Source organism: Camellia sinensis, chromosome 4 (genome assembly GCF_055761805.1).
Source record: "Camellia sinensis isolate YWXY chromosome 4, ASM5576180v1, whole genome shotgun sequence".
In the NCBI taxonomy this organism is placed as follows: domain Eukaryota; kingdom Viridiplantae; phylum Streptophyta; class Magnoliopsida; order Ericales; family Theaceae; genus Camellia; species Camellia sinensis.
In genome coordinates, this window is record NC_138964.1 from 29,126,937 (window position 1) to 29,154,546 (window position 27,610).

General features: G+C 34.4%; 3 protein-coding genes across 9 annotated transcripts; all 3 read right to left on the reverse strand.

Moving 5' to 3' along the window:
* Positions 1–1,982: 1,982 nt before the first annotated feature.
* On the reverse strand, positions 1,983–11,086 carry LOC114302623 (F-box protein At5g07610). 7 transcript variants are annotated; one of them, XR_014366279.1, is made up of 4 exons: positions 9,438–11,086; positions 5,532–8,198; positions 3,259–3,712; positions 1,983–2,965 (listed from the first exon to the last, which is right to left on the reverse strand). XR_014366279.1 is itself a non-coding variant. In XM_082924537.1 (3 exons), the coding sequence occupies exons 1-3, from the start codon at positions 5,589–5,591 to the stop codon at positions 2,505–2,507; spliced, it is 1,020 nt and encodes a 339-aa protein (XP_082780663.1). In that variant the 5' UTR covers positions 5,592–8,186; the 3' UTR covers positions 1,983–2,504. The 7 variants fall into 7 exon arrangements, 3 of the variants coding, with proteins under 3 accessions (XP_082780663.1, XP_082780661.1, XP_082780660.1); XR_014366278.1 differs by lacking the exon at positions 5,532–8,198; XR_014366276.1 differs by having other exon boundaries at positions 1,983–3,712.
* Positions 11,087–12,734: 1,648 nt separating this feature from the next.
* On the reverse strand, positions 12,735–14,912 carry LOC145823660 (uncharacterized). The gene is made up of 5 exons (XM_082923158.1): positions 14,867–14,912; positions 14,200–14,390; positions 13,737–13,933; positions 13,364–13,649; positions 12,735–13,202 (listed from the first exon to the last, which is right to left on the reverse strand). The coding sequence occupies exons 1-5, from the start codon at positions 14,910–14,912 to the stop codon at positions 12,735–12,737; spliced, it is 1,188 nt and encodes a 395-aa protein (XP_082779284.1).
* A 612-nt stretch (positions 14,913–15,524) lies between these two features.
* LOC145824536 (F-box protein At5g07610-like) lies at positions 15,525–24,812 on the reverse strand. The gene is made up of 2 exons (XM_082924538.1): positions 23,489–24,812; positions 15,525–15,792 (listed from the first exon to the last, which is right to left on the reverse strand). Exon 1 carries the CDS (start codon positions 24,744–24,746, stop codon positions 23,529–23,531), a length of 1,218 nt encoding a protein of 405 aa, XP_082780664.1. The 5' UTR covers positions 24,747–24,812; the 3' UTR covers positions 15,525–15,792; positions 23,489–23,528.
* Between the last annotated feature and the right edge of the window lie 2,798 nt (positions 24,813–27,610).

Genomic DNA, 27,610 nt, shown 5'->3' on the forward strand with positions numbered 1-27,610 from the left:
TGCTTTGATTTCCCTGTCTTCATTGACTTTTGCCCCTACCTACCCAACCACGGCCTCGGACCCAAGACCCAGAACCATAGCCACAGCTGGTTCCACACCGACCTATTCATGCTCGAACTCATCTTCCACCGCCACATGGCGAGACTTGCATGGGATATCAGCTAACCCATATCAATCGATCAACCACCCATTTTCTGTCAGAGAAACCAAAGCCAATCGACCCCCGATCTCCACAGCAGCGAGGGAAATTCTTTATTTTTACCCTCTCCCTTCTCTTTTCCTTTTTTTTTTTTTTTTTTTTTTTTTTCCTGGGCACCATTGATAGCTCTTCTTCTATCTTTCACCATGGATGTTTTAATGTATGTAGCTCTTATTTTGGCCTTGACAGTGGTCCATTGAAATGATATGTCTTTCCCTAAATGCTAGTATTTATTTGCAATTTTCCCAACATAAAATGATTATATTGACCCTAAAACCTTATTTTACAATTATTTATTTATTTACTTAATTGGATCAAATTACATAAGAAATTTAAACATCACATGGCATTATTTAGTGAAAATAACATTAAAGTGTAACTAGGGTGGTTTGGCATTCCCTATATAATTCATCTTTTTATCTTTTTTTCATCACATCACCTCTCTACTTTTCTGCACATTTTTTTTTAAAAAGACAAAAAATACACTTATTTAGATTATCTCAAACAATCCCTAAATCTCAATTAATCAAGTGGTACTAAATTGACTCTGATTTGACTTGTTTATTTATCGTGTCATTGTATTATGTTATAATTAATTTTGTATTGAAAAATGTTCATTTCTAATCCACTAAATTCGTATAGCATTCATATCATGTTTTGCATGTCATATAAAATTTTTCCTCCCCCAATATGGTGTGTTTTTTTTTGGTTCTTCAATTGGGGAAGTGATAGTATACGTACTCAAAAATAAAAAATTATACATGACATACACTTTAGAATTTTAGTTACAATAGTTCATTATTAGTACACCAATTTGGGTTATAACAAAAACCAAATTGGATCATAATTAAAGACCACAAAATTCTCATAATCAAGACTTCTCCGGTTCATAAGAAAACACCACAAAACCTCATAGTCAAGGTCATTTCAATTCATAACTAAACACCACAAAACCTCCCGGCTAAAACCAATATGGTTCATTAAAAAAGAAAAAGAAAAAGTGAGACACCTTGATTAACCAATCACAACAAAGGCTCATAATCATACTCACCAAAAACAAATGATTCATAATTAAGATTAAGTTAAAATTTTCCTAAAAACTATTGTGGCTGAAATTTTGAATACATTTGTTATGTGCACTTTTGTAGTGTGTATAGATACTATTATTTCCCGAATCAATTTTATATAATAAGACCAATTGTGTACTCCAACACATTCCGATGAATTCGTAAAAACAATCAAAACAAGTAATAAAATTGCAAATTATGGGAATGAAATCAAGAGAAAGCTTTACCTTGTTGCAAAACTTGAAGGGATTCAGACCAACTGGGCAGAGACGCATCAAGACTTTCAGATATAGAATGAGAAAGAAATGAGACAGAAAAGTATCAAAATAGAAAGTTATTCTTGCTTGTTCTTCAACTTTGTCATACATTGGTCTACAAGATGAAGGGGAAAGGAAAGAAAATTCAGAGAAGGCACTGCACCTTCCATTTAGCGACAAAACATGCACTACATACAGCAATGATGGCACAATATTGCTTATCATGTTAACCTGTAAGCATTTGAACAATAAGACCTATGTGCAATATTATGAGGTGAATTGTGGGAGTTTTAGATTGTTCTTCCCTTATTTCTTCATTATGTAATATTCTATTGACTCTAAAACTCTTTGATATGGTTTGATGTCAATTCCCACAGCTACCTATCTTTCAATTGGTCTTAGAGATTTTCATATAAAGAACTGGCTAAAAAACTAAAACATCAAAAACAAAGATAATTATTTGACTCAAGCATAAATCCCCAAATGAGAGGGCATCACTAACTTTCACAAGGAAGAAGTACATGAAGAGCATAGCTTAAACATTACAGAATTCTTAAAAAAAAATAAATAAATAAAAATAAAAATTGAGTATTGCGAAAGCTTTAGGTCAAGAACAAGCTTAAAAAAGGCACATCTGATCTGTTCCAAGATGTAGGACATGCTCAAACAATGAACAGGCTTTCATAGAATTCATAAACATACTTAAAAGCATATGCACAAGAAATGTGCTTGTAACCAGGACATTCATAAAAGCCCGTTCGCAGAGCACCTTCACTGTCTTGCACTTCAGATTATAGGAAACAATTTTGCCAGGAACAGATAACACCAACGTAAAATCTTTTTCATTTGCTCCCTTCACAACACATCATTTTCCTAACGATGGGCGGGTCACACGTGTCTGCTTCTCTCTATCTCAGGAAAAAGAGATATTATGGGTCTAAGATTGACCTGGCACTTCTCAATCCAACAACAGTACTTCCTCTACATCTCAAGAATTCTGAATCCCATCTCGCAGCACTGAACAAGAAGTAAATGGCCACAGCATTCTCCAAAATACCAAATTCTCTCTTCGGAGAGAATTTTAGGGTTTGAAGGCATTGGAGTTCCTATTAGCTTCTCAGCATCAACATCAAATCGGATGTAAACATTATCGTAACTCATCCAATGAATTGAACCATTCCAAAATAACTTTTTTGCGAAAGGGTAAACTGGTGGTGCAGCAGCGCGCATGTGTGTCCAAGAAGTGCTCTCCGAAGCGCATATGTCAATTAAATAAAAGCAGCCATCACTATTCCTAATGTAACTTACCAATACAACTTTGTAGTGAGGTGATTTTGAAGGATCAAAGGCCAAATAACCACCAAACATAGAACTCAAGAAAACACCAAACTTGTTACGAAATGGTACAGAAGATGTCATAGTGCCACCATGATAGGGAAGTACTGTGGCCTTGTTTGGTTTGTATTTGAGAAATATGTTTTGAGATAAAAAGTACGAAAATTTGTTTGGTTTGCCTTTTTTTCAAAAGATGTTTTGAAAAATTATTTTGAGAGAGAGTTTTGGAAAAAATGATTGATTTGACGTGTATGAGAGAGAGATTTGTTTGGAAAATTTGTAAACTAAATAAGTTTTGGCAAAAAAAATTGAAAAAATTTGTTTGGTTTGATTACTTTTGAAAACTTATTTGTAGAGAATTTTTCTCAAAATTTTTTGAGAAACACAAACCAAACAAGGCCTGTGTATTTCTGGGTGGTCGGGTTACAAACAATGAAACACGTTGGGCCATTCAAGCAAAATAGTAAGCCTTTGTAAGAGTCATCAATCCTAAATGTACCAGACCCATATCCAACACCATCAAGAAATGACGAAGTCGGAAGACTTTGGTGTTGGCCGTGAAGTGAGACAGACTTGACTTTTTCATCGTCAAATGATGTAACAGGGTTGATGAACAGTCCTGAGAACAAGGCACTGGGATGTTGGTTAGCGTGGTTGCGAGAAAATGGTGAATTGGAGATTAGGGAGAACCAATCCTTAGACACGCACTTGAATCTGATGACGAACTTTGCCGGCACACGGGTAAGGATCTCTGTTAGAATATCTACATTGCTGCCAATTAATTCTGTTGCCAGTGTATGTTCCGATGAATTGTAGCCAATAACTAGTGTTCCTTTACTGTTGGTCAGTTTTCCCTGTGCATAACCAAGAACAAGAACAGAGAATACGCATCTCCATCAAACTAAGTTAAATTTCAGCCCAATTTTAGTTAAAAAATTACTTTTTCTATTTTAACTAATCACAAATAAATGCCACTGCTAGAATTCCTTTTAGTCAAGCATTTTCCTTACAACTATGATGTGCTCTGGTCACTATTATAATTCATTACAGAAATCTCCCATCCTTCACCAAATCTAGTGTCAAATTTGAATTTGATGACAATGACTCCAATCATTTCATCAAATTTGTATCAAATCAAGTTTTAACCTAACTTTTCATCAAATCAAGGCAAAAATAAGTTTTTCACCAAATTTGATGAAACAAACTTTTGGGGATAAGCATGGAATTTTTAAGAGTTGGGCATCACTTCAGTGGCTCGTAAGGCCCACTACAGGTCTTGTGTCGATGGTCCAAACCGTTCATATCATAAGATCTTTTGCATATATCATCTATCAAAACAATTAGCTCAATCCGATAATCGTAATATTTTCCTTTACCATGTTTGTCTCAAAAAAATATGAATAGTCTATTTTAGAAAACATACTCATTGTCCATTTTTTTGGAAACAAACATGATAAAATGAAAAGGTTACCATTATCCGATTAAGATAATTTTTTCATGGATGATATACACGGAGGCCTCCTACATGAACAGTTCGGATCATCGAAACATAACCTGTAGCGGGCCCCACGAGCCCCTCAAGTTCTCCTTTCTAGTTCTCTCAAGTTGAGATTTGCACTTGAGAAGCCAAACCCAATTTTCAAAATGGATTTGATGAAATTTTTTAAGTGAGGATTGGAGCATTCAAAATTTTTCACCAAATCAAGCTTTTACTTAAATTTGATGAAAAAGCAGTTGGAGCATCCCATATCATATCAAGCTTATGACTAATTTTTCACCCAAATTTGATAAATAAATAAATAAACTAAAAGAATGAACTTATTGCATAGTGAGATCTAATCAATAGTTCAAAACTTTTAAAAACTGAGAAAAACTATTTGTGACATTTATTAGTTTTCTCGTAAAATACTTCTTTTCCAATGCTTATACAAGAAATTATGTTAAATTAGTAATGTATCAAAACTAACAATGGATTTTATACACATATATGTTGGCCCCTCCCAGAAAAAAGTTCCTAGTTTCGCCCCTGCTGGCAAATGCTGTAAAGTGTATGCTTTTCTTTTCTAGCAATGGCCATGGTAAGATCATTTGGTAAAGTGTCTCCCAGAAAATTATAACAACCAAAGAGTGACTTTGCCGAAATTAGTGGGAAATGTTAATTTGGTATGGTATTTCCAAAAAAATCAAAGTGACTTCACAAATTGTTAAATTTGTTAAAAGTATCCAATGAACTGATCATATGTTCGTAAGATACACCCTTTTAAACTGAACTCAAAAATTAGCACAACCATTATCTTTATCACAGCCAAAGAAAAATGCCCAAAAATACCATCAATACAAGATATCTCGATGGAACATCTCTACTCTAGAAGTGAATTAGGACTGCAAAAAATGAACCTCTAAAGTACAAGAGATGATGAGTGAACATGTACAAAAAGAAAAAGATCACCCACACTGTCTTGGTTTCATTCAACCCAAAAGATCTGACCCTAAAATTCACATATCATAGAGTTGATGCGAACATATCTTAAAAAACTAACAGATCAGAGCAATTAGTACTGTATTCAAACAAAACCCACTATTATTTGGGGCGAATCTGTTGAACATCTACGAAATATGGCAGCTTACCACAATCCATTGATTCGTGTATAGAATGGAAGGGAAGAGATTTACATTGGTGGGAAGACAGCCGATGAAGAGTGGTGAGCAAGATAGCCGACACAGACGGGCCATGAAGATTGGTGACGACAATAGCCGAAGCAAATCGGTGATGTTCGTTTTCCGTTGATGGCAGACCACAATTTACCCAAACACTTGAAGAGAGGCAGAAGTGAAGAAGCGTGAAGGGGAAGAGGTCTGCCCTAAACTTCCAGAGATTCTTTTGCTGTGTCATTTGCTTTAAATGTTGGGGATAGGGGTGCTCATGGGCCCATCACTGGCCCAATTAAGCTCGATATTTGTAAGATTAGATTGAATTAAAATTTTAAATTCATTTAATTTTTAAGTTGGATTTAGGATGATAAACTTTAGCTTATTCCTGCCTAACACGCTTATTTATAAAACATTAATATTAATTTTATATTATTTAATTATAAAATTAACTAGACAAACAACAAAAATATAAGAAAAGTATATATACTTATTTTTATTGGGTTAAGTGGGTCAATTTGGGATTAATTTTTTTTCTTTAGATAACAACCAAGAAACTTACAAGGTAAAGAAGAAAAAAAAGAAAAATTGAACAAATCCCATAAGCCCAAATAAAGAAACCTACACAAACAACAAAAACCTGCCGCAAAAAAAATAAATAAAAAATAAACACACTAGCAACCATGGGTTGCCAAAGCACATGAACACCCACAACAGTAATGAGTAACCATTATGGGTACTGATAATCCCAAAATTTAAGAATGATGAAAGGAGAAAGCATTCTGTGTAAGAATTACACAGAAGCTTTCAAACTCTTCTCCGTATGCATAAAAACCCAAATCTACTACATGATGGAAGTGTATTTGGAGCTTATCGAAAACGCGTCAGAAAGTCGTTGAATGGGCGTCAAGAATCTTTACAGAGAGGAAGTCTCGCACCCCTCTTCACAGGATTGTCACAAAGTCATTAGAGGGGGTATTGGGAATCTCTTGAGATAGAAAGTCGTGCACCCCTCCATCAGAGTTCAGTGTCGACAATAACTAATTAGTTGAGAGAAGCGAGAGTGAGAGTAGCTAATGTAAAAATATATATACGAACATTAAAGCGTGTAATGTGAAAATATACACATGGCTATTAAAGGGCTTGTTAAATAATATATATTAACATATATGTGTGGGATCATATATAAAGAAACTAGTGAAAAAGCACGTTCTTTGCATGTGGCGTGTAAGACTACTTGACAAGTTCTTTTATAAAACAAATCAAAGTTAATAAAAACTAAAAATGAAAAAAAAAAAAGAAAGAAAGAAAGAAAAATCTTGCACCTTCAAGACTTTCTAATTTCATCAATTGTCTTAGAAACGAAACAAAAATTAGTGAAAAAAAGGCATCGAAAAAAAATAAAATAAGAATTGGTACGGTAATATATTGAAGTTTGTTAAAGGAAAAAATCTTTTCAAAGATTTGCAAAATAAAAATATAATGACCTTACAAGAATTGTTGTGGATTTAATCAAGAACATGAAATCTTAAAAGCTAAACACATTTTTATGTCAACATAAAAATGCCTTTTGAAAAGGGGCCTTTTTACAATATACATTTTTCTTTTTTCTTTTTTTTTTTTATGTATATTATACGTAAGTTATGATAATTTATAGCGTTGACATCACAAACGTTATAGTTAAATTACTTAACAACTAGTTGATTGCTTGCCAAAAAAAGGGGATGCGTGGTAATAATGAAATTAATAACCAAAAAAATAATGGACAATACTATTAATTGGCAAGTAGTTTAATGAGAACATTCTAGATAAGCAACTAATTTGTTTTCGATGAAGAAATGCAGTTTATATAAAAACCAAGCAACTTATAAGATAATAAAAAGGAAAAATACGACAAAGCCCACAAATCCACACAAAGAACCTATTCAAACTACAAAAAGACGCCAAAGAAAATAATTAAAAAAGCAACGATTTTGAAAACTTCTAATCTTTTTACAAATGTAGTGTGAAGAAATAAGATTTTTATCAAACTTAAAACAAAACCCATTGTCATCGTCGTTGTTGTTGTTGCTCAAACTCCACCGTTGCCATCTCGATCATCAATAATTGTGAGAATATTAGGTTTTATGTATATATGGATATTATACATATATATTAGGGATTGCTTCATTTTCAGTCCTAGGTTAGATTGTTATATAAATTGATATACTCTTGTATTACAAACACAATTGAATATACGAATTTAAGGGTTTTCCCCCAGTTTGATGGCCCCAAGAAATTGTTAGCATGTAAGAGGTTTCGATCCTTGAACCTTGGAGGGAGCACACCTCCAATACCCAAGGCCTTGTCCCTAGGCCAATAACAGGAGAACTATAGAAACAACAACACCGTCTTACAAAAATCTATTGTTTTAGATTTATTAACATGAATCCAATTACAAAATAAGAAAACAATCTCTCTCCTATATGGGAAGTAAACTATGGATGGATTATGTACATCAATTGTATGCCAGCCTTAATCGACCAATCAAAACCTAATCAATTATGATGTTTCCCGAAGCCAATTTCAAAACCGTGAAGTGAAACGAGTAAACCAAGCCCTCTTTGGTGATCAGATCAAAGGATGATAATTGAGTTAACGTATTACAATGGCCAAAATTGGACTCGTAGGGCTCACAGGGATGCCATAGTACTGCAGGCCATGGAAATAAAAAATGGATGAACTAAAATGTGAAAATGTAAGATGCTGACTGTCATAATTGAATATTAAAGACTAAAATGAGATTTCGATCAAAGTGCGACCCTAAACATACCAAAACTTACAGCTAGCAAAAGTTGGCAATCAAACTTAGCTCCTATTGTAAGATGCTATTTCAAGGACTACAACCTACTTTTCTAGAACTTTTTCTTTTCCTTTTTTTTTAATCAATTTGCAGTTCTAAAACTAAGATTCAATATTCAGGTTTCTCAAACTGGACCGACCATATTCAATTTCTAGAGCTAAATATCGTCCAATTGATCTTTGAAATTTTCCAATAAAAAACAAACTGAAAACTCAAACAACACAAACGTAGACCAAATTAATAGACTCAATCATATACATCCCCATGAGAAAGCAACAGGTTTACCAAATTCCAACCCTCACTAAGTGAAGAGACCAAGTTGAGCCTTCCAAACTTAAACACGGTTTTTAAATAGCAATTGCATGTTAAATCAAATTATACAAACGTAATATTTGTGCTTCTATACTTCTTCTCTCTTTTTATATTTTTTTATTTTTTTTATAATTGTTATTTACGCAGTTCTAAACACAATTATTGGTTCCTATGTAAACTAACACCTTAAATCTCTTGATTTGTTAAGGAAATTCATTTTATTCTGGAAGAACTAGTGAGGCAGCGTGGACTAACAAGATCTTTTCCATAATTTTTTATTTGTTCCCTAGAAACATTTTACAAAAGAAGAAACCTAGTCTCTCTCCTGTCCTCACAAGAAGGAACTGCCAATAATTAATGACAGTTGCAAACAACGGATTGTTTCAATATATTCTACTCCTTCCAAGAGCATTTTAAACCATTCCACCCAACTACATCATAACTAGGAGATTAAAACCAGGAAGTGAATGAGTTTAACATACCCTCTTTGGTAATCAGAACAATCTAAATGATACTTGAGTGAATGAATTACTGTGGTCAAAATAAAGCGACAAAATTGATAATCACAGTGATGCTCTATTACAGCAGGGGCTATGCTATGTATATCAGTTGTATTTCAACCTTAATTGATGAATGAGGAATCTATTTGTAATGCAAGCTTAAAACAGAATCTAAACATCAAAAGATGATAGTAGCATAGCATCACAGACCAAGAAACTAACAATAACAAATACATAAATAGATAGAAATATAGAAAAGTTTATTGAGGGACATACCATCTGCTGAAGAAAGAAGTAGAAACATGTAGGACAATGATCAAACAGGTGATAGGCTTTCAATGAATTGATAAGTATTACACCAACTTGCTCCCCCCCAATCATCAAGATCATCTGTTGATAAATCATGAAGCTCCTTCAATGTCTTAGACTTGACATTATAAGAAATTACTTTGCCCCGGATAGCTAACACCAGTGTAAAATCTTTTTCATTTGCTCCCTTCACGACACAGAGCACATTAAACTCACAGCGTGTGATTATGGTTTTGCGAGCTGTCTTAGGTAATACAGATAAAATGGGTCTAAGATGGACCCGGTACTTCACAATCCACTCACAGTAATCCCTGTGCATCTGAAGGATTCTGAATCCCATAGCACAACGCTGAGGAGTCTGAATAAGAAGCAAATCACCACCACATTCTCCAAAATACCTAATCTTATCATGAGAAAGGATTTTAGGGTTTCGAGGCATTGCGGTTTGTATCAATTTCTCTTCCTCAACCTCAAATTGAACATGAACATTCGCATAGCTTATACCATGAATTGCTCCGTTCCAAAACACCCTGAACATGAATCGCGCACCTCGCGGTTCGGGTACAGAAATGTGTTTCCAAGACGAAGTCTGGGAACTGTAAATTTCAACTTCAACCCAGCGTCCATTATTAACATAACTGTAACTAAACAATAAAACTTTGTAGTGAGGCGATTTCGAAGGATCAAAAGCCAAGAAAGCACCAACATTTTTACGATACGATTCAGATGAAGTGGGACCAATATCAGGAAGAAGTGAGAATTTCTTTGTGGTGAGATTACAAACAATATACGGGGGTTTTCTGAAACCATTAGAGCACAAGATTAAACCATTGCAAGAGCGTTCAATCGTAGTTGTACAACTTGATACAACAACACCATCGAGAAAGGAGAGCGTGGGAAGAAGAGTTCGGTGTCCAGCAATTGATACGGACTCGAGCTGTTCTTCGGGAGACCAACGGTTTGAGTAGAAATATAAGGCTGAGACGGAGGAATGGCGATTTCGGCGAGCGTGGTCGGAGGCGAATTGGGAGTCGGAGATGAGAGAGAGCCACTGCTTTGAGACCGACTTGAATCTGATTAGGGATTTTGCTGGGACTCGGATTAGGATCTCTGTTAGGAGATCTGAACTGTTGGCAATTAATTCAGCAGCGAATGAATGTTCTGAGGAAGTACAGCCGATGATAAGCTTTCTTCTGCATCTTCTTGTATTGCTGTATGCTTTCATGGTTCAATTTTAACTCTGCAAGAATAGAGAATGCCCTATAGGGAACGACTTTTGTAAAGAATCTTCCTTGTTGGGGATGGCGTTAATTTAAAGAACCTCTTTGGTACCACCAATTTATACCTTGGCTGGCGTTAATTTAAAGGCTACTACTTGCTTGTTTCCAGCAGAATCAGGATGCTCTCCTTGATTTCTCTCCCATTATTGGGCTCATTTTTTGGCTTAATTTTGATAATTTGAATAGTTTATGTTTTAAAATTTATTGAGTATATCATACTTCTAAAAAATTAAGTGAATCGAATATCAGAAAACTGTTTATTAAATTTTTAGAAAACTGTTTATTAATTTTTTTTTAAAAATGATTTTTTAGTTCGATGATCTGAACACATAATTTCTGATATCCGATGAACCTGATTTTTTATAGGTATAATATACTTAACAAATCTTAAAATGTCAACGGTTTGGATCATTGAAATTGAGTCCAAAAATGGGTCCAATGGCCCAATAAATAGAGAGAAAGAGATCAATGAGAGGATTCTGATTCGTTTCGAGCCACTTGTGCTTAGGTTTACTATTGGAATCATATAAATATAAATTATTCATAAAAATAAATAAAATAAACAAATATTGGTATAATAAGTTATAGGACGCCAGATTCCCTATTGTCCATAATATAGATCAGAGGGTGTTGTTTGGGTATGTAAAATTTATCATGAGTCGTGTTTTAGTGATTAAAACTTTTTATTTTGTCAGATATTTTATATATTTTATTCATAAAAAAATTGTCCAATCTGATAATTGTAATAAATTTAATTTATCGTTTTTTATTAAAAAAATAACTTTTTAAAAAAAATATAATTATCACCATTTTTTTAATAATTAACTTAATAATTAAATAAATTATGATCATCAAATCGATTTAATTTCTTAAAAGGCTTTCGGTTCATAAATCCAATTTTAGATTTCTGTTGTCTAAAAGTCCATGTGTCAAATTACTTTCCCAATAAGGACATACTTTTGCAAAAAAAACCAAACTACCTATATATATATATATATACTCTACCGTTCAAACCCTAATGCAGCAAACAAATCTCTCTCTCTCTCTCTCTCTCTCTTCTTCTACTTCCTCTGTGCATCCTTATACACAGGGACGGATGCAGGATTCTAATGTCGGGGGCAAGTGTATATGCAATCAAAAAATTTGTAATGAACATACGATATACAATATCAATTTCTACCCAAATATCACAAAAATATATAATTAGATGTTTCCATTCATCGCATATAATTACAAAATATTATTAAAACACAATTGGATATGTTCTAGTAAATCCATATTAATTTTCAAAAAAGTAACTATTTGTTCTACATATCTACTTAGGCATCTAAAGTTGTGCTCGACGTTTTTTCATAATATAAAAAGCATTTATGATGGAATCTACATCAATATCTTAAGCAATGTCTTCCTCAACATATGTTAACAAGTAGCTTGAAAGAAAATCATCCTCTATCCTGTTGCGCAATCTATTCTTTACAATTTTCATTGCCGAAAATGCACGTTCTGTTGTAGCCGTAGAAACTAGTAAAGTTAGAACAAGACGAATTAATCTATCGACAAGAAGATAAATTGTTGACTTCCTTGTTTTTACCCACATTTGGCACAAGTCAGAAATTGTCAACAACTGCTAAAACTCAAGATGTTCAAGGATGTCAATCTCGCAGTTTTGCAATTGAAATTTCAAATGTTTTTTTTTTTTTTTTTTTTTTTTGCTCTGTAAAGTCAATAGGATAAAATTGATTTGCAAACTTGCATATATCTTCAATTTTGAACAAACTATAATGATCCCTAGGATCTAAAGCAAAGCTAAGAATAAGCAACTCCATCACATCTTCTTTAAATCTGTTGTTCAATTCTTGTAATTGAGAATCATATATAACTGTAAAAATATCAACCCAAAAATGATGCTCAATAGTAATGTGATCTCTTTGGTGACAAGCACGAACTCTATCAGATGTGTAACGAGCACTCACATCATGAATATCTATGTCATATTTTCCACAAAATAGTTGAACATTCTCCAACGAAGGAATCCATCCATCTTCTCTATATTTTGGACAAGTGCTTTTGTAGTTGACACTAGATGTATTGCATTCAATATATATTGGGATTTACGTTGCGAAGCTTGGCAAATATCATCATTTGCCCGCATAATATCTCTCATAAGATGTAAGTTAAACACAAACTCAAAAGATGTAATCATATCATAAACTCCATCTGCATTTGCACGTTGAGTAGAGATGGCTCCATCATTGATGACAATATTTAAGACTGAACAAGTTGCACTAAACATATTTATCAAATTGGAAATAGATCCCAAGTGAGAACCCCATCGAGTATCTCCAGCCCGTTTCAATATCCTAACTTGATTTTTGCCTTTACCAGTTTCAACTTTATCAATGGCAAGTTTTGCTGCAATTTCTTCAGCTTGAGCAACTTTCAACTGATCATGCTTTTACAAGAAGAGCCACATAGATTAACTGTGAGAGCCAGATAAGAAAAAAATTGGGCAATGGGTATAACCTCTCTTGTTGTCGCTACCAATGCTAATTGGACTCAATGAGCAAAGCAATGAACATAATACGCAAAATGACAGTCATGAAGAAATAAAACTTGCAACCCAGTCCATTCTCCACGCATATTACTAGCACCATCATACCCTTGATCACGAATATTTTGTACACTAAGATTATGACGAGATAGGACAATACATATTTCTTCTTTCAAAGTTGCTGATGTTGTATCCGATACATGAACTATGTCAAAAAAATGATCCTTTATAAAACCATCTTTATCAACAAATCTTACAACAGTGGCCATTTGCTCCCTCTTTGATTCATCTCGATCTTCATCCACTATAATGCAAGTTTTTGCTTCATCAATCTCTTCATGAATGAATCTTTGTATTTTTTCAAAGAAAATATTAAGAATCTCTTTTTAAATTTGATGCGAGTAGAATGAAACATTTTGAGGAGCTTTGTGTAACATAACATCTGCGACATCCGCATTATAAGATGCCAAGAGCTTTATGAATTCAATAGCATTCCCTCGATTATTAGAATCATGACTTTCATCGCGACCTCTAAATGCACAAGCTTGAAATGTAAGCCATTTGACAGCATCTATCGTAGTCTTCAACCGCAAATGGTTTTTTTGCAACTTGTTGAGAAGTTTGTTTGTCAACTATATTCTCAATGTGTTGTGAATGATTTGTTAAATCATGGCAAGAATTAACATCAATTATGTGCGATGAATTAGGACTCTTTCCCATATAAGTTAAGAAAGCACAATTCTTCCTACTATTGACTTTCTTCCATGAAGAAAATCCATCAAAAATGAAAGCGCTAAAAGTAGTGCATCCATTCGGTTTTGTAAAAAGATAGCAAGGAAGACAAAAGGCATAATGTTTGGTTGGAGAATATTCTAGCTAATCTAGAAATAACTTGTACCAAGAAGCTAGAAAAATGACGCCCATTATTCTCTTCAAAAGTTTGGTTGTCGGGTTGGTATAGTCCAAATTTGATGTAAGCTTGTCGAATCTCATCACGTTGAGATATCAAATAATCCAAAATTTGTGGTCGTAGTCCTGGATCCCTTACCAAAGAAGATGTATCAACTTCTTTGGATTCTATTCTAGGCACTTTACAAGGACATTGTTCAAGAATAGAAGCTTCAACATTATCAGTGGAGGTTTTGTAGTTGCATTAACTTCTATATCTTGAGAGCCTCTTTTCTTAAAGAAAGAATCAATTTTTTGTGTTCACCATAATTCACCTAACATTCATCTCAATTTGATTTAAGAACTTGAAAATTATTTAACAATTTTTGTTACTCACTAGGTAAGAAGCACACTAACAATATAATCTAATCTAACAAATGACATGTCATTTTCAATGGGTAAACAATAAAAAAATTAACATAACAAGCAACAAGTCAATAGAAATGTAATACAAAAGCATAAATAGTTGACTGAGAATTACACAAATGGTTCCATTACCAGTATTACCAAGTTCATAGTCCAATCTTTTTTTCCCAAATAATAAACCCTAACTCTTCTTCTTCTTCTGAGAGAGAGAGAGAGAGAGAGAGAGAGAGAGAGAGAGAGTGCCGAAGTACTGCCAGAGGAATCACGATCTTGAATGCCGGAAGACTCGGGACGCATGAGAGCGAGATTGTGTTTTCGGTCACTGGTTTTGATGATTTGGATTCACTGGTTGTGAAATAAGAAAGAGAAGAGAAGCTTTTTTGTTTTGAATATGTGATGACTGCTCTAGGTAGGCTACTGCTACCTACATAGAATTGAGACTTGTATCTTCTTGAGTAATCAGTTTTTTTTTTTTTTTTAAATTTTTTTATTTAGTTATAAGAAAACAACTAAAAAATTTGAGCCCTAATTAGACAAAAAGGACTTTAACATATTAACAAATAAATTCTCAATTATTTTAACATACTAAATTTCAAATAAAAAGTAATCATACTTAAAAAATAAATTATTATTATTATTATTTAGTATTTATCAAAAAAAATTAAATTTTAAAGTACAAAATTTAGGGAGTGGCAATTCTTAAATTTTTTGCAAAAACTTTGGGGTGGCGAACCTATATAATTTAAAAATATTTGTGTCACGACCCAGACCCAAACCCATCCCTATAGGTTAGTGTTGTAACCGGTTAATAATCTGTGATTACGAAAGGCCTACTTAACAGTTGACAATAAACAGGGCTAACGAAAGCCAATATATAATAAAATAAAACGTCTAATGAGCTGTGCAGACTTAAATAAACAAAACAAACCTTTATATCAAGTTCAAGGCATTACATATGTACAAAACATAACATAACTTAGGGAATTAAATCTCGTTATCAAAAGTCATAGAACAAAAACTTCATATCATTAGTTCACATTTATAGATGGGCGAATCTTGAACCACCCAAAAGCCTTGACACATGACAGTTTGGAACCTTATAGTATGGCATGGTAGTTGGCTCGACAAAAACAGGGTTCAGGTCGACGCCGCTAAGTTTGTTCCTGTGCTTGATCACCTATATACATATATTAACTAGTGAGTTAGAGCCCAATGAATAAATTTCACAATAGACTCTAAAAATTATGCTGATCACAATAAAGTAATCAATTTTGGTTTCTGTAGCCTTTACAATCCTCAATTTCAGATTTTAGTACAATTCAGAATAGATTTTCCTACGATAAACAGATACGGATTCAAAACTCTTACAAAACACATAATTAGCATTCGAATCACACATGGCACGTATCACAATTAAAATTAAACACATAATTAAATTAATATAATCATGATATGCATTTTGGTGTCATTACAATTTGTAATTTTATTACTATATCTAGGGGGGGTTTTTCAAAACTTTGGGGGCAGCGGTCGCCCCTTGCCAGCCCCTCCTCGGTCAATCCTTGTCATATATATCTCTGTATATATCATCTCTCTGATCATCGTTCTCCGAAACCATCATTGTCGGCCTAGGGTTTCTGTATCGGACGATAGACTCATCGGAGTTCCGACGATGGATTTAAGGAAGCTAGGGCACCAGCTCACTCCTTCGTCGCCACACACTTTATCCCCCTTCGACAGCAACAGAAGCGACAACGGTGGTGGTGCTAGAACCAGATCTTTCTCTCTTTCTCTCTCTCTCTCTTTATATATGTATATACTTTTCAATAAGATCTATATTTAACTATATAGTAGATCTGGAAGATCTCGGTGCTGTCGTCATCAGTGACGCTCTTGCAGAGGCGGAGGCGGATTTGGAGAGCTAGAGAGAGTGAGAGTAGAGAGCTCTAATGGGGACGATAGAGGAGAGGTGGAGGTCTCTGTAAATGGAGACTGGTTTAACGAGCTTGAAAACACGGATGATGAGGAAGACCGAACTTTCAGACATTTCCTGCGCAAGCTTTATCTTCTCTATTTCTCGTATCGAAAATGGAATCCAAGTTTGACAGTATCGAAGTTGAAATCAAAATCTCTCTCTCTCTCTCTAGAATTTGACACAATTGGTAACTTCAATTAATGTATGTGAGTTTCGTGATATATATATCTAAATTATATTTGTCAAAATTCATAAATTGGTTAATCAAATTCATCTATTGAAAAGCTAATTATCAAATCATTTCTTAATCTTTATTTTAACTTTATTTTTCCATAATTGCAAGGATTGTGCTCTACTTTGTGAATGAGGTAAAGCATTTTTTGAGTGTAGTGTGGAGTGTGGCTATCTATGTGTGTATGTCTTTCCTCCGGTTAAGAGAGCTCTCACGTCTTCTTTGATTTTTCATCTTTGTATCTATTTATTTTGCTGTTGTGTTTGTGTGCGTGTTTTCTCAGCAATCGAACAAAGAACTACTACTGATCTGTTCTTATTTCAACAAATACAAACAGTTATAAGGAGATCACAAAGAGGGGAAGAGAAAAAGGGGAAATAGAGATCACAAAGAGAAGAGGGGAAAATGCATTTGATTTTTGCTTCTTTGATTTTTGATGATCATCTGTGTTTGAGAATGATTTTTTTTTTTTTTTGATATGTTTCTTAGAAAATTCCTTTTGCTTATGTGATTTTTGGTAGTGGTTTGAACATATAGTAATTGATTGTGATTTTGTTATGCAGTTTGTTGTTGCAGCTAAAAATTATACAGATAAAACATACACAAAACATATCTCTTACAAACTTTTTTTCAATTAGCAGCTTTGACCAAGATTAGTTCAAAACATGTTTCTGGTAAAAGGTAGGGTGGACCAATTGAACATATAAAATATTTTGGGATAAAAAATTGAATAGATAAATTTTTCAAAAAAAAAAAAAAATTTTGAACGAAAAAATACACAAATAAAAAAATTTAACAAATAAAAAATTTGAACAAATAAATAAGATATTTGCATTTTATTTTTGTTCAAGCAGATAGATAGAGAACCTCACAGGCTTTAAACAGATAAATAGAGAAACTCATAGATTTTGAACAGCTAGGGAAAAAATTAAACAAATAGGGAAAAAATTCAATAGATAGATATAAATTTGAACCGAAAGGGAAAAAATTGAACAAATAGAAAATAATTTGAATAGATAGATATAAATTTAAATGGATAAATATAAATTTGAATAGATAGTCCAAAAAAAGTCCACAAATAAAAAAAGTCAAGAGATAAATTAAGGGGTAAAATTGGAAATAAAATATAATTCAAAACTAACAAAAGGACTTTTCACCAAACTATTTCACAAAAGATATACCTTTTATCAATAAAAAATAATCACTGTACCTAATACCTTATACCCTACTTAAATTGGATTCATCACCAATTTACTCTTTAAAAAAAAAAAAAATCAACGGCAATAGTGACAATATAGTGTTCTATTACTAATGTATATCTCTTTTGAGAGAGGGGGGATGCTACTGCTGCCACTCAAAATGGCAGTGTGTTTGCCTCTTACAAACGAACCTCCGCCCAAAGCACAATTATTAAGGAATTGGCCACGTTAATAAATAGGATAATTTACAATTTTCCCCTTTAAAGTATGGATTGTTTTTCAATTTGATCATTGTAGAACAAAATTTCCACTTTAATCTCTTAATTATATTATGTTTTCACATTTGTATTAACGGTGAGTATAATTTTAAGATTATTTTATTAACACAAATGTGATCTGGTTAAATTGGGATATTTAAGCCTCATTTGGGAACAGGCTAATTTAGTAATTTTTTGGCTATTTGGCTAAAATATGAGCTAAAAAAAACTAGTATGTTTGGGATGACTTTTTGACTTTTTACGAAAAGATGTGCAAAAAGTAAAGAGAAAAGAGAATCTTTGACTTTTTGGTATGGGTTGTTGGCTTTTTTGGCTAATTTAGTAACTTTTTGACTTTTTTGCTAAAAAGTTCGGTTGCCAAACGAGGCCTTAGTCTAGCATCCCTCTTCAATTTTGATAGTGGGAGTGGTCCACAATATTTTTTTTCCCACCTCTCTCTCTCTCTCTCATTTTCTTTTCTGCTCTCACGCATTTTCTCTCATTCTTTCCTTTTGACACCGATCAAAGTCTAATTTGCATCATCAGAGTAGTCTACAATCTCCAAAACGGGCGTAGGAAAGGAAACAAAGATGCCATTGATTCCTGTATCTCTTGCTTTTGATGTCCCAGCACCCACAAGCAAACCCTCTGTAAGAATAATAAATTGAGATGTATATTATTATTGATGTTTTGATTGATATATTACAAGATTGTTGTATATCTTGATATTGATTACAACTCCTATATATAGAAGAGAAGGTAGCAGATTGTGGTGGTGCTGGTAGGGGGTGAAGTGGAGGTGGTAGGTAGAGTTGAGTGTGTTAGGTGAAGTGGAGGTGGTAGGTGGAGTACAATTTACATTTACAATTTACATTAACAGCCTCCCTCAAACTCAAGGAGGATAGGTACTAGCCAACTTGAGTTTGGAGAGAGTAACAAAACAGAAAGTAAACTGATAAATAAAAACAAAACAGGATAGGAGACACGGTATGGTCGTGTCAGACCGTTGTAGTAGACAGTTTACGGGGTCATGTCGGACCGTTGTAGCAGACAGTTTACGGGGTCATGTCGGACCGTTGTAGAAGACACTGTGTGGTCGTGTCAGACCGATGTAGAAGACAGTTTATGGGGTCATGTCGGACCGTTGGAGCAGACAGTTTACGGGGTCATGTCGGACCGTTGTTGAAGACAGTTTACGGGGTCATGTCGGACCGTTGGAGAAGACAGTTTACGGGGTCATGTCGGACCGATGTAGCAGGACAGTTTACGGGGTCATGTCGGACCGATGTAGAAGACAGTTTACGGGGTCATGTCGGACCGTTGGAGAAGACAGTTTACGGGGTCATGTCGGACCGTTGTAGAAGACAGTTTACGGGGTCATGTCGGACCGTTGTAGCAGCTGACCGGAATCAATGTCGGGACAGTTTATGGGGTCATGTCGGACCGATGTAGCAGACAGTGGTGGTGCACCGAGGAGGCGACTTAGGGAGTGCGCCATGAGCGACTTATACATGATACTGGTATAACCCCCCCTCAAACTCAAATAGGTGGGAAGATAGAAACCTATTTGAGGTTGAAACAAAGGGATTGATAAAGCTGACCGGTGGAAAAGACACTGTATGAGTGTGTATATAGGCTGCCCAAAAAATATACATGGATGTAGATATCGAGCCCTCAAAAGTCGTGCCCTCAAAAGGTGTGCCCGCACCCTCAAAAGGCGTGCCATCAAAAGGCGTGCCCGAATGCATCAAAAGGCGTGCCATGAAAAGGCGTGCCAGTTTGTCGGCGAGAAGAGGCGCGCGATGCGCGTGGCTGCCTCGGCTATTTAACCAAGACGGAGCTGAGGCAGAGGCGAAGACAAACAATTGGCGAAAATCCTCTGAAAAACTCTTCGTTTTGCTGAGAAGGTTTTGCTGAGAAGATACTCTGTAACACTCTCTATAACACTCTGTTGCCCAGAAAAAAAAAAATGGCTTCGTCTTCCCGCGGGCTGCTCACCCTCTTTCCCGACCTCAACGAGTCCACAGGAGAGAGAACTGGTGCGGTGGCCAGTGAACCGCAACCAAACACTGCTGGGTTTGCTCCGCTGAATTTTCCGATGCGGTCTGTGGAGCAAAAAATGGCGGTGCAGTCGGATGTGGAGGCCAATCAGTATACGTTGAAGACATGTGTGGAGTCCATGACGGCGGTTACAAATCTGTCGCACCGGCTGCAGAGTAGGACAAATGAGGTGCAACAATTAAACTCCCAGCTGGCTCTGCTCCAACGCATGTATAAGGATGCGCGAGCAGAGATAAGCGTGCTAAGGGCAGAAAACAAGGAGCTGAAGCGGAAGGCCACCGTGATGTTCCGATTTGGAGGGCCGCCATATGGTGCAGTGGAGGAGCAGGGCGTAGTGATGATGCCCAGTGGAGTGGGAAACACGGAGGCAACACCGGCAAGGGCCGCCCAGGACGGAGGCAAGAAGAAGAGACCGACGGCAGAGTAGAGAAGAAAAATCCCACTGTGGGTGTGGGTGCTTTGTTTGTTGTTTGTTTGTTGGTTTGTTTGTTTTTTTTTTTTTTTTTTTTTTTTTTTTTTTTTTTTTTTTTTTTTGTAAAATTGTGAGCGGGGTTGATCCCGGAGATGAATAAAATAAGAGGCTTGTGCAAATGTGTAAATTGTTGGGTTTTTTTTTTTTTTTTTTTTTTTTTTTTTTTTTGTGTAAAGAGGAGGAATTGGCGCATTGTCCAGCAAAGTAATGGGAGATAGGAGGAGAGAGAGTGTGTTTGAGTAATAAATTACAATAAAAATATATATAAATATATATAGATAGATATATGGGGCAGTGGAGAAGATGAGTATGTTTGTTTTTTTTGTGGTTTTTTTTTTTTTTTTTTTTTTTTTTTTTTTTAAAGACACCACCAGCTCGGGAAAGAGAGGGATGGTGTCGGCAGTGAATGATGTATAGAGAGAAAGAGAGAGTGTGTAAGGGAAATAAAAAAAGAGAGAGAGAAAAATAAAAAAAAAAAAAAAATAAAGAATAACATAATGGAAAGCAAAGGATGGTGTGGGGGCGGTGGATGGGTCAGAGAGAGAGAGTAAAGGGCATTGGGTAGTGGGATTGTTGTTGAAACCCCATTTGTTTTGGCTGCCAGAGTGAGGTGGAGTCAATGGATCAGTAGATTTCGGAGGGCGGCCTCTAGGCCTCGGCGGGGAAGCCTCCTCCGCGTCAGGCGGCGGCTGAGCCTTGGGCTCCGGCGGACGGCCGCGTCTCGGTCGTGTCAGACCGAGAACAAGATGAAGCAGAGCGGTCAGCTCGTCATGGTCAAGAACAACTACATGAAGCCCGACCCCAACGCGCCGCCGAGACGCGGCCGGAAGCGGTGGCCTCGATGTGCTTCGAGATCGCCGACTTGCTGGAACCGTTCTTGTCGTTCAGAGCCTCGATCGCAGTCATAATCATCTCTGGGAACTGAGGAAGAGAGAGAGGAGCCGGAGGCTCTTCAGCAGTTTTATGTAGATCTAGAAATGCTCTGAGAAGAAAGCTCCAAATAGGGCAGCAGTGGTGGTTAATCTAGGAATTTGTGAGTGTTGATAACTCATGAAATAGAGAAAATGGTGAGTGTACTCAAGAGAGAGTGTTTCGGCGATGAGGCGGCAGGTGGTGTTGGTCGCCGGTGACAACGACGGCGCCTGGAGTGGAGGACGGACTGACGTTTGTGTCCGTCACGGTGGGAGCAAGCGATGCAAATCCGAAGGGTGTGGGAAGAGTGCACAAGGTAGCACTGATTTTTGCAAGGCACACGGAGGAGGTAAGAGATGTGTAGAGGTCCGGCGGGCGGCCAAGGCGAGGCTGCCGCCCGCCGGTGAAAATGACTAGGTTGTTAACCTAGCTTTGATACCATGTAAGAATAATAAATTGAGATGTATATTATTATTGATGTTTTGATTGATATATTACAAGATTGTTGTATATCTTGATATTGATTACAACTCCTATATATAGAAGAGAAGGTAGCAGATTGTGGTGGTGCTGGTAGGGGGTGAAGTGGAGGTGGTAGGTAGAGTTGAGTGTGTTAGGTGAAGTGGAGGTGGTAGGTGGAGTACAATTTACATTTACAATTTACATTAACACCCTCAAGCTGCGTCATATGTCTTTTTCAAATAGTAGAATACTGAAAAGAAATTACAATATCCACACACATATACATAACACAAGAATAGTTAATGGCATCGCATCAGAGTACTGTTTGAATTGATACTGAATGGAATTGCAGGAGTTTGAAAATTGAGCATAAGACTTGCAGTTTTGGAACTTTTTTTTTTTTTATAATCAATTTGCAGTTCTCAAACTAAGGTTCAATATTTAGGTTTCTCAAATTGGACCGACCATATTCAATTTCTGGAGCTAACTATCGTCCAATTGATCTTTGGAATTTTCCAATAAAAAACAAACTGAAAAATCAACAACACAAATGTAGACCAAATTAATAGACTCAATCCAACCCTGACTATGTGAAGAGACCAAGTTGAGCCTTCCAAACTCAAACACTCTTTTTAAATCGCAATTGCATGTTAAATCAAATTATACAGTATTTGTGCTTCTCTATTTCTTCTCTCTTTTTCTATCATTTTTTTTTAAAATTTTTAATTGTTATTTATACAGTTTTGAACACAATTATTGGTTCCTATGTAAACTAACACCTTAAATCTCTAGATTTGTTAAGGAAATTCATTTTATTCTGGAAGAACTAGTGAAGCAACATGGTCTTACTAGAAGCATTTTACAAAAGAAGAAACTCATGAAAAGGAACTACTAATAATTAATGGCAGTTGCAAACAGCGGATTGATTTCTTTGAGTTGATGACAATTATGAAATTCCAACAATTTTTCAAAACATTTTGTTTCAATATATTCTACTCCTTCCCCATGAGCATTTAAAACCATTCCACCCGACTACATCATAACTAGGAGATTAAAACCAGGAAGTGAATGCGTTTAACATACCCTCTTTGGTAATCAGAACCATCTAAATGATACTTGAGTGAATGAATTACTGTGGTCAAAACAGGGCTCACATATAAAGCAACAAAATTGATAATTCAGCCTTAATTGATGAATGAAGAATCTAAATATCAAAAGATGATAGTAGCATAGCATCATAGACCAAGAAACTAACAATAACAAATACTTATATAAATATAGAAAAGTTTATTGAGGGACGTACCATATGCTGAAGAAAGAAGTAGAAACATGTAGGACAATGATCAAACAGGTGATAGGCTTTCAATGAATTGATAAGTAGTATTACACCAACTTGCTCCCCAATGAACAGTATCTTCTGTTGATAAATCATGAAGCTCCTTCAATGTCTTGGACATGACATTATAAGAAATAACTTTGCCCCGGATAGCTAACACCAGTGTAAAATCTTTTTCATTCGCTCCCTTCACGGCACAGAGCACATTAAATTCAGAGCATGTGTCTATGGTTTTGCGTTCTGTCTTAGGAAATACAGATAAAATGGGTCTAAGATTAACCCGGTACTTCACAATCCACTCACAGTAATCCCTGTGCATCTGAAGGATGCTTAATCCCATAGCACAAGGCTGAGGAGTCTGAATAAGAAGCAAATCGCCACCACATTCTCCAAAATACCTAATCTTATCAGGAGAAAGGATTTTAGGGTTTCGAGGCATTGGGGTTTGTATAAATTTCTCTTCCTCAACCTCAAATCGAGCATGAACATTCGCATAGCTCATACCATGAATTGCTCCGTTCCAAAACACGCTGAACTTGAATGGCACAGCTCGCGGTTCGGGCACAGAAACGTGTTTCCAAGACGAAGTCTGCGAACTGTAAATTTCAATTTCAACCCAGTGTTCATTATTAACATAACTGTAACTAAACAATAAAACTTTATAGTGAGGCGATTTCGCAGGATCAAAAGCCAAGAAAGCAGCAGCTTTTTTACGATACGATTCAGATGAAGTGGGACCAATAGCAGGAAGAAGTGAGAATTTCTTTGTGGTGAGATTACAAACAATATATGGATGTTTTCTGAAACCATTAGAGCACAAGATTAAACCATTGCAAGAGCGTTCAATCGTAGTTGCAGAACTTGATACAACGACACCATCGAGAAAGGAGAGTGTGGGAAAAAGAGTTTGGTGTCCAGCAATTGATACAGACTGTAGCTGTTCATCGGGAGACCAACGGTTTGAGTAGAAATATAAGGCTGAGACGGAGGAGTGGTGATTTCGGCGAGCGTGGTCGGAGGCGAATTGGGAGTGGGAGATGAGAGAGAGCCATTGCTTTGACACCGACTTGAATCTGATTAGGGATTTTGCTGGGACTCGGATTAGGATCTGTGTTAGGAGATCTGAATTGTTGGCAATTAATTCAGCAGCGAATGAATGTTCCAAGGAAGTACAGCCGATGATAAGCTTTCTTCTGCTTCTTCTTGTTTTGCTGTATACTTTCATGGTTCAATTTTGACTGTGCAAGAATAGAGAATGCCCTATAGGGAACGACTTTTATAAACAATCTTTCTTGTTGGGGATGGCGTTAACTTCGCATCAATTGTGAATGAAAAATGCTTGGGAGCAATAATTAGTGCTCCCACTAATTAGGTGGTAGTGAGTTTCGTCATTAATGATGTGATGTTTTGATTTTGGAGTTGTATTTTTTTTTTTTTTTTTACTTTTTTAATGCATTAGTGCTATTAGTGGTGATGTTTTTAGTGGGATAAATCATTGTTGATTGTGAATTGGGCCATAAATTCATACCGTACGTTTCGCGAATAGGTGAACACGCAAGCGATTTTTGAAAAAAAAAAAACATAAATTCAGTGGCTTTAATTTGAGTTTTTTGAATTAAATTTTTTGAAAATTGAATTTTTTAATTTTCGTATTATTTTATTTTTAGTAAATATTTTTAAAATTTTAAACATTTTTTTTACTTTTTTAGATGTACCTTACTTAGATGTATGTAAAAAAATATTTTTAAAAATTAATAAATAAATAAAAATATAAAAAATGTACTGAATTCTCATATATTTTTGTATTTTTGGTATTTCGTGAATTTTTAAAAGGTTTTTTTCAAATGTTTTTTTACTTTTTAAGTATATTTATGTTAAGTATATCTAAAAATTAAAAAAATTGCTCAAAATATTAAAAAAAATCAATAAAAATAAAAATAACACGAAAAATAAAAAAGTAGAATTTTCTGAAAAATGTTTTTGAAAAATGATAACCAAGCATGCTTATAAATTGCCATATTATTCTAACTCTTTTCATTCTAAAATATTAATCTCTTATTTTATTTTTTATTATTTCAAAATAGGGTAAATTACATTGACACCCCTGAGGTTTATGTGTATTATAGTTTCCCCCTCATGTTTTGGAAATTACACCCCCTCTTCCTGAGGTTTAAAGTTTCATTATAGATTGCTCCATCAGTTAGTTAACTGTTAAGTCCACTAAAAGATTTTGCTGATGTCAGCAATTTAATTTTTTTAAATACCAAATTTTCCCTCATTGGGTAAATTACATTGACACCCCTCATATTTTAGAAATTACAATTCTCTCCCCAAGGTTTAAAGTAGCATTACCAATTGCCCCCTCGGTTAGTATTCATTGAAAAAAAAAATCATTGAAAGAAAAAATTAGTTGGAAAAAAATTATTTGAAAAAAAAAATTAATTGAAAAAAAAAATTGTTAGTCAAATTTTTAAATTTCTGTTTAAAAATCAACGTAAACTCATTTTTTGAATTTATATTTTTTCCTCAAATTTACAAACTGAGACAACCATTTATAAACTAAAAAAAATTGTCAAACAAGTTTTTATGACAGTTTTTAAATTTTTGTAAATATAAATTGAAAACTAAAAATGAAATGGTTACCAAACAGGCATCAGATGGTAAAAATATTGCAAAATTAACAAATAATTAAATAAGTTACCAACGTAAGAAATGACTTATCAAAAGATTCTTAGGCTATGTATGGTTTGATTTTTAGAATTTTTTTTTAAAAAATTAAAAATTAATTTGGTTAAGAAATAAAAAATAAAAAATAATTACCATTTTTATATAATTTTTTATCTTTCGAGTGGTTAGAAGTAATTTTTTACAAATTAAATATATTTCTTCATATTTATTTTTATTAAATTAGTTTTTTTTTTTTTAAATGCCCGGGGGTTCCATATTAAATTAAAACCTCAGGGGGTGTCAATCTAATTTACCCTTTAAAGTATGTGTAAAAGGTTAAGGGTAAATATGTCATTTTAACTTAAAAGTTAACACCGTCAAATAATTACACTGGCAAGGGGGGTCAGTGTAATTTTTCAAATGTGAAGGAAAAAACTGTAATAAACATAAATCTTAGGGGGTGTCAGTGTAATTTATCCTTCAAAATATTAATTTATTTTTAAAAATTAAGAACTAAAATAACATAAATTTCTTATTTTGTCATTTTTTAACATTAACATTATACAAAATTGTACTATCAAAGAATAATTTTTGAAAATTAATCAGCTTGCTTGTTTTCATTTTTCAGAAAACACTTTTCAGAAAATTCTACATTCTTATTTTCTGTGTTTTTTTGTTTTTATTGTTTTTTTTAATATTTTATGTAATTTTTTACTTTTTAGACACACCTAACATAAATACATCTAAAAAGTAAAAAAAATTGTAAAAAAAATCTTTTAAAAATTCACTAAATACTAAAAATACAAAAAAATACAAGAATTCAGTACATTTTTTGTATTTTTATGTATTTATTAATTTTTTAAAATAATTTTTCACAAAATTTTTACTTTTTAGATACATCTAATTAAGGTGCATCTAAAAAAGTAAAAAAAATGTTTAAAATTTAAAAAATATTCACTAAAAACAAAAGAATACGAAAACCAAAAAACTCAGTTTTAAAAAAACTTAATTCAAAAAACTCAAACCAAACACACTGAATATTTTTGAAGTGTAATAATTATAATGGATCTGGGGTGTCTGTTGTGCACCCAACAGCAGGCACTGTTGTGCTGCCTTATGGGCTCATGTCGGTGTTCGGTTTGATAATCCAAACCGTTCACATTTTAGGATACATCAAGTAGAACATACTTATAAAAAATAAAGTTAATCGGATATCGTTAATCATTTCATTTACTCACATTTGTATCTACAAAAATAAATGACATTGTAATTTAAAGTATTAAAATGAATACAAATGTGAGTACATGAAAATGTTAACGATATTCGATTAACTTGATTTTTTACTAGTATGTTCTAGTTGATGTACTCTAAATTGTGAACGGATTGTCAAATCGGACCCCGAAATGAACCCATAATGTGCTG

Coding starts and splice junctions, on each gene's coding strand:
- LOC114302623 (XM_082924535.1), bottom strand. CDS start 10,695: ATGAAAGCATACAGCAATACAAGAAGATGCAGAAGAAAGCTTATCATC.
- LOC145824536 (XM_082924538.1), bottom strand. CDS start 24,746: ATGAAAGTATACAGCAAAACAAGAAGAAGCAGAAGAAAGCTTATCATC.
- LOC145823660 (XM_082923158.1), bottom strand. CDS start 14,912: ATGCGTCCCGAGTCTTCCGGCATTCAAGATCGTGATTCCTCTGGCA. Junction 14,391..14,866: donor AGATCGTGATTCCTCTGGCA/GTACTTCGGCAC, acceptor GTCCTTGTAAAG/TGCCTAGAATAGAATCCAAA. Junction 13,203..13,363: donor GAGAATGGACTGGGTTGCAA/GTTTTATTTCTT, acceptor TTCTTGTAAAAG/CATGATCAGTTGAAAGTTGC.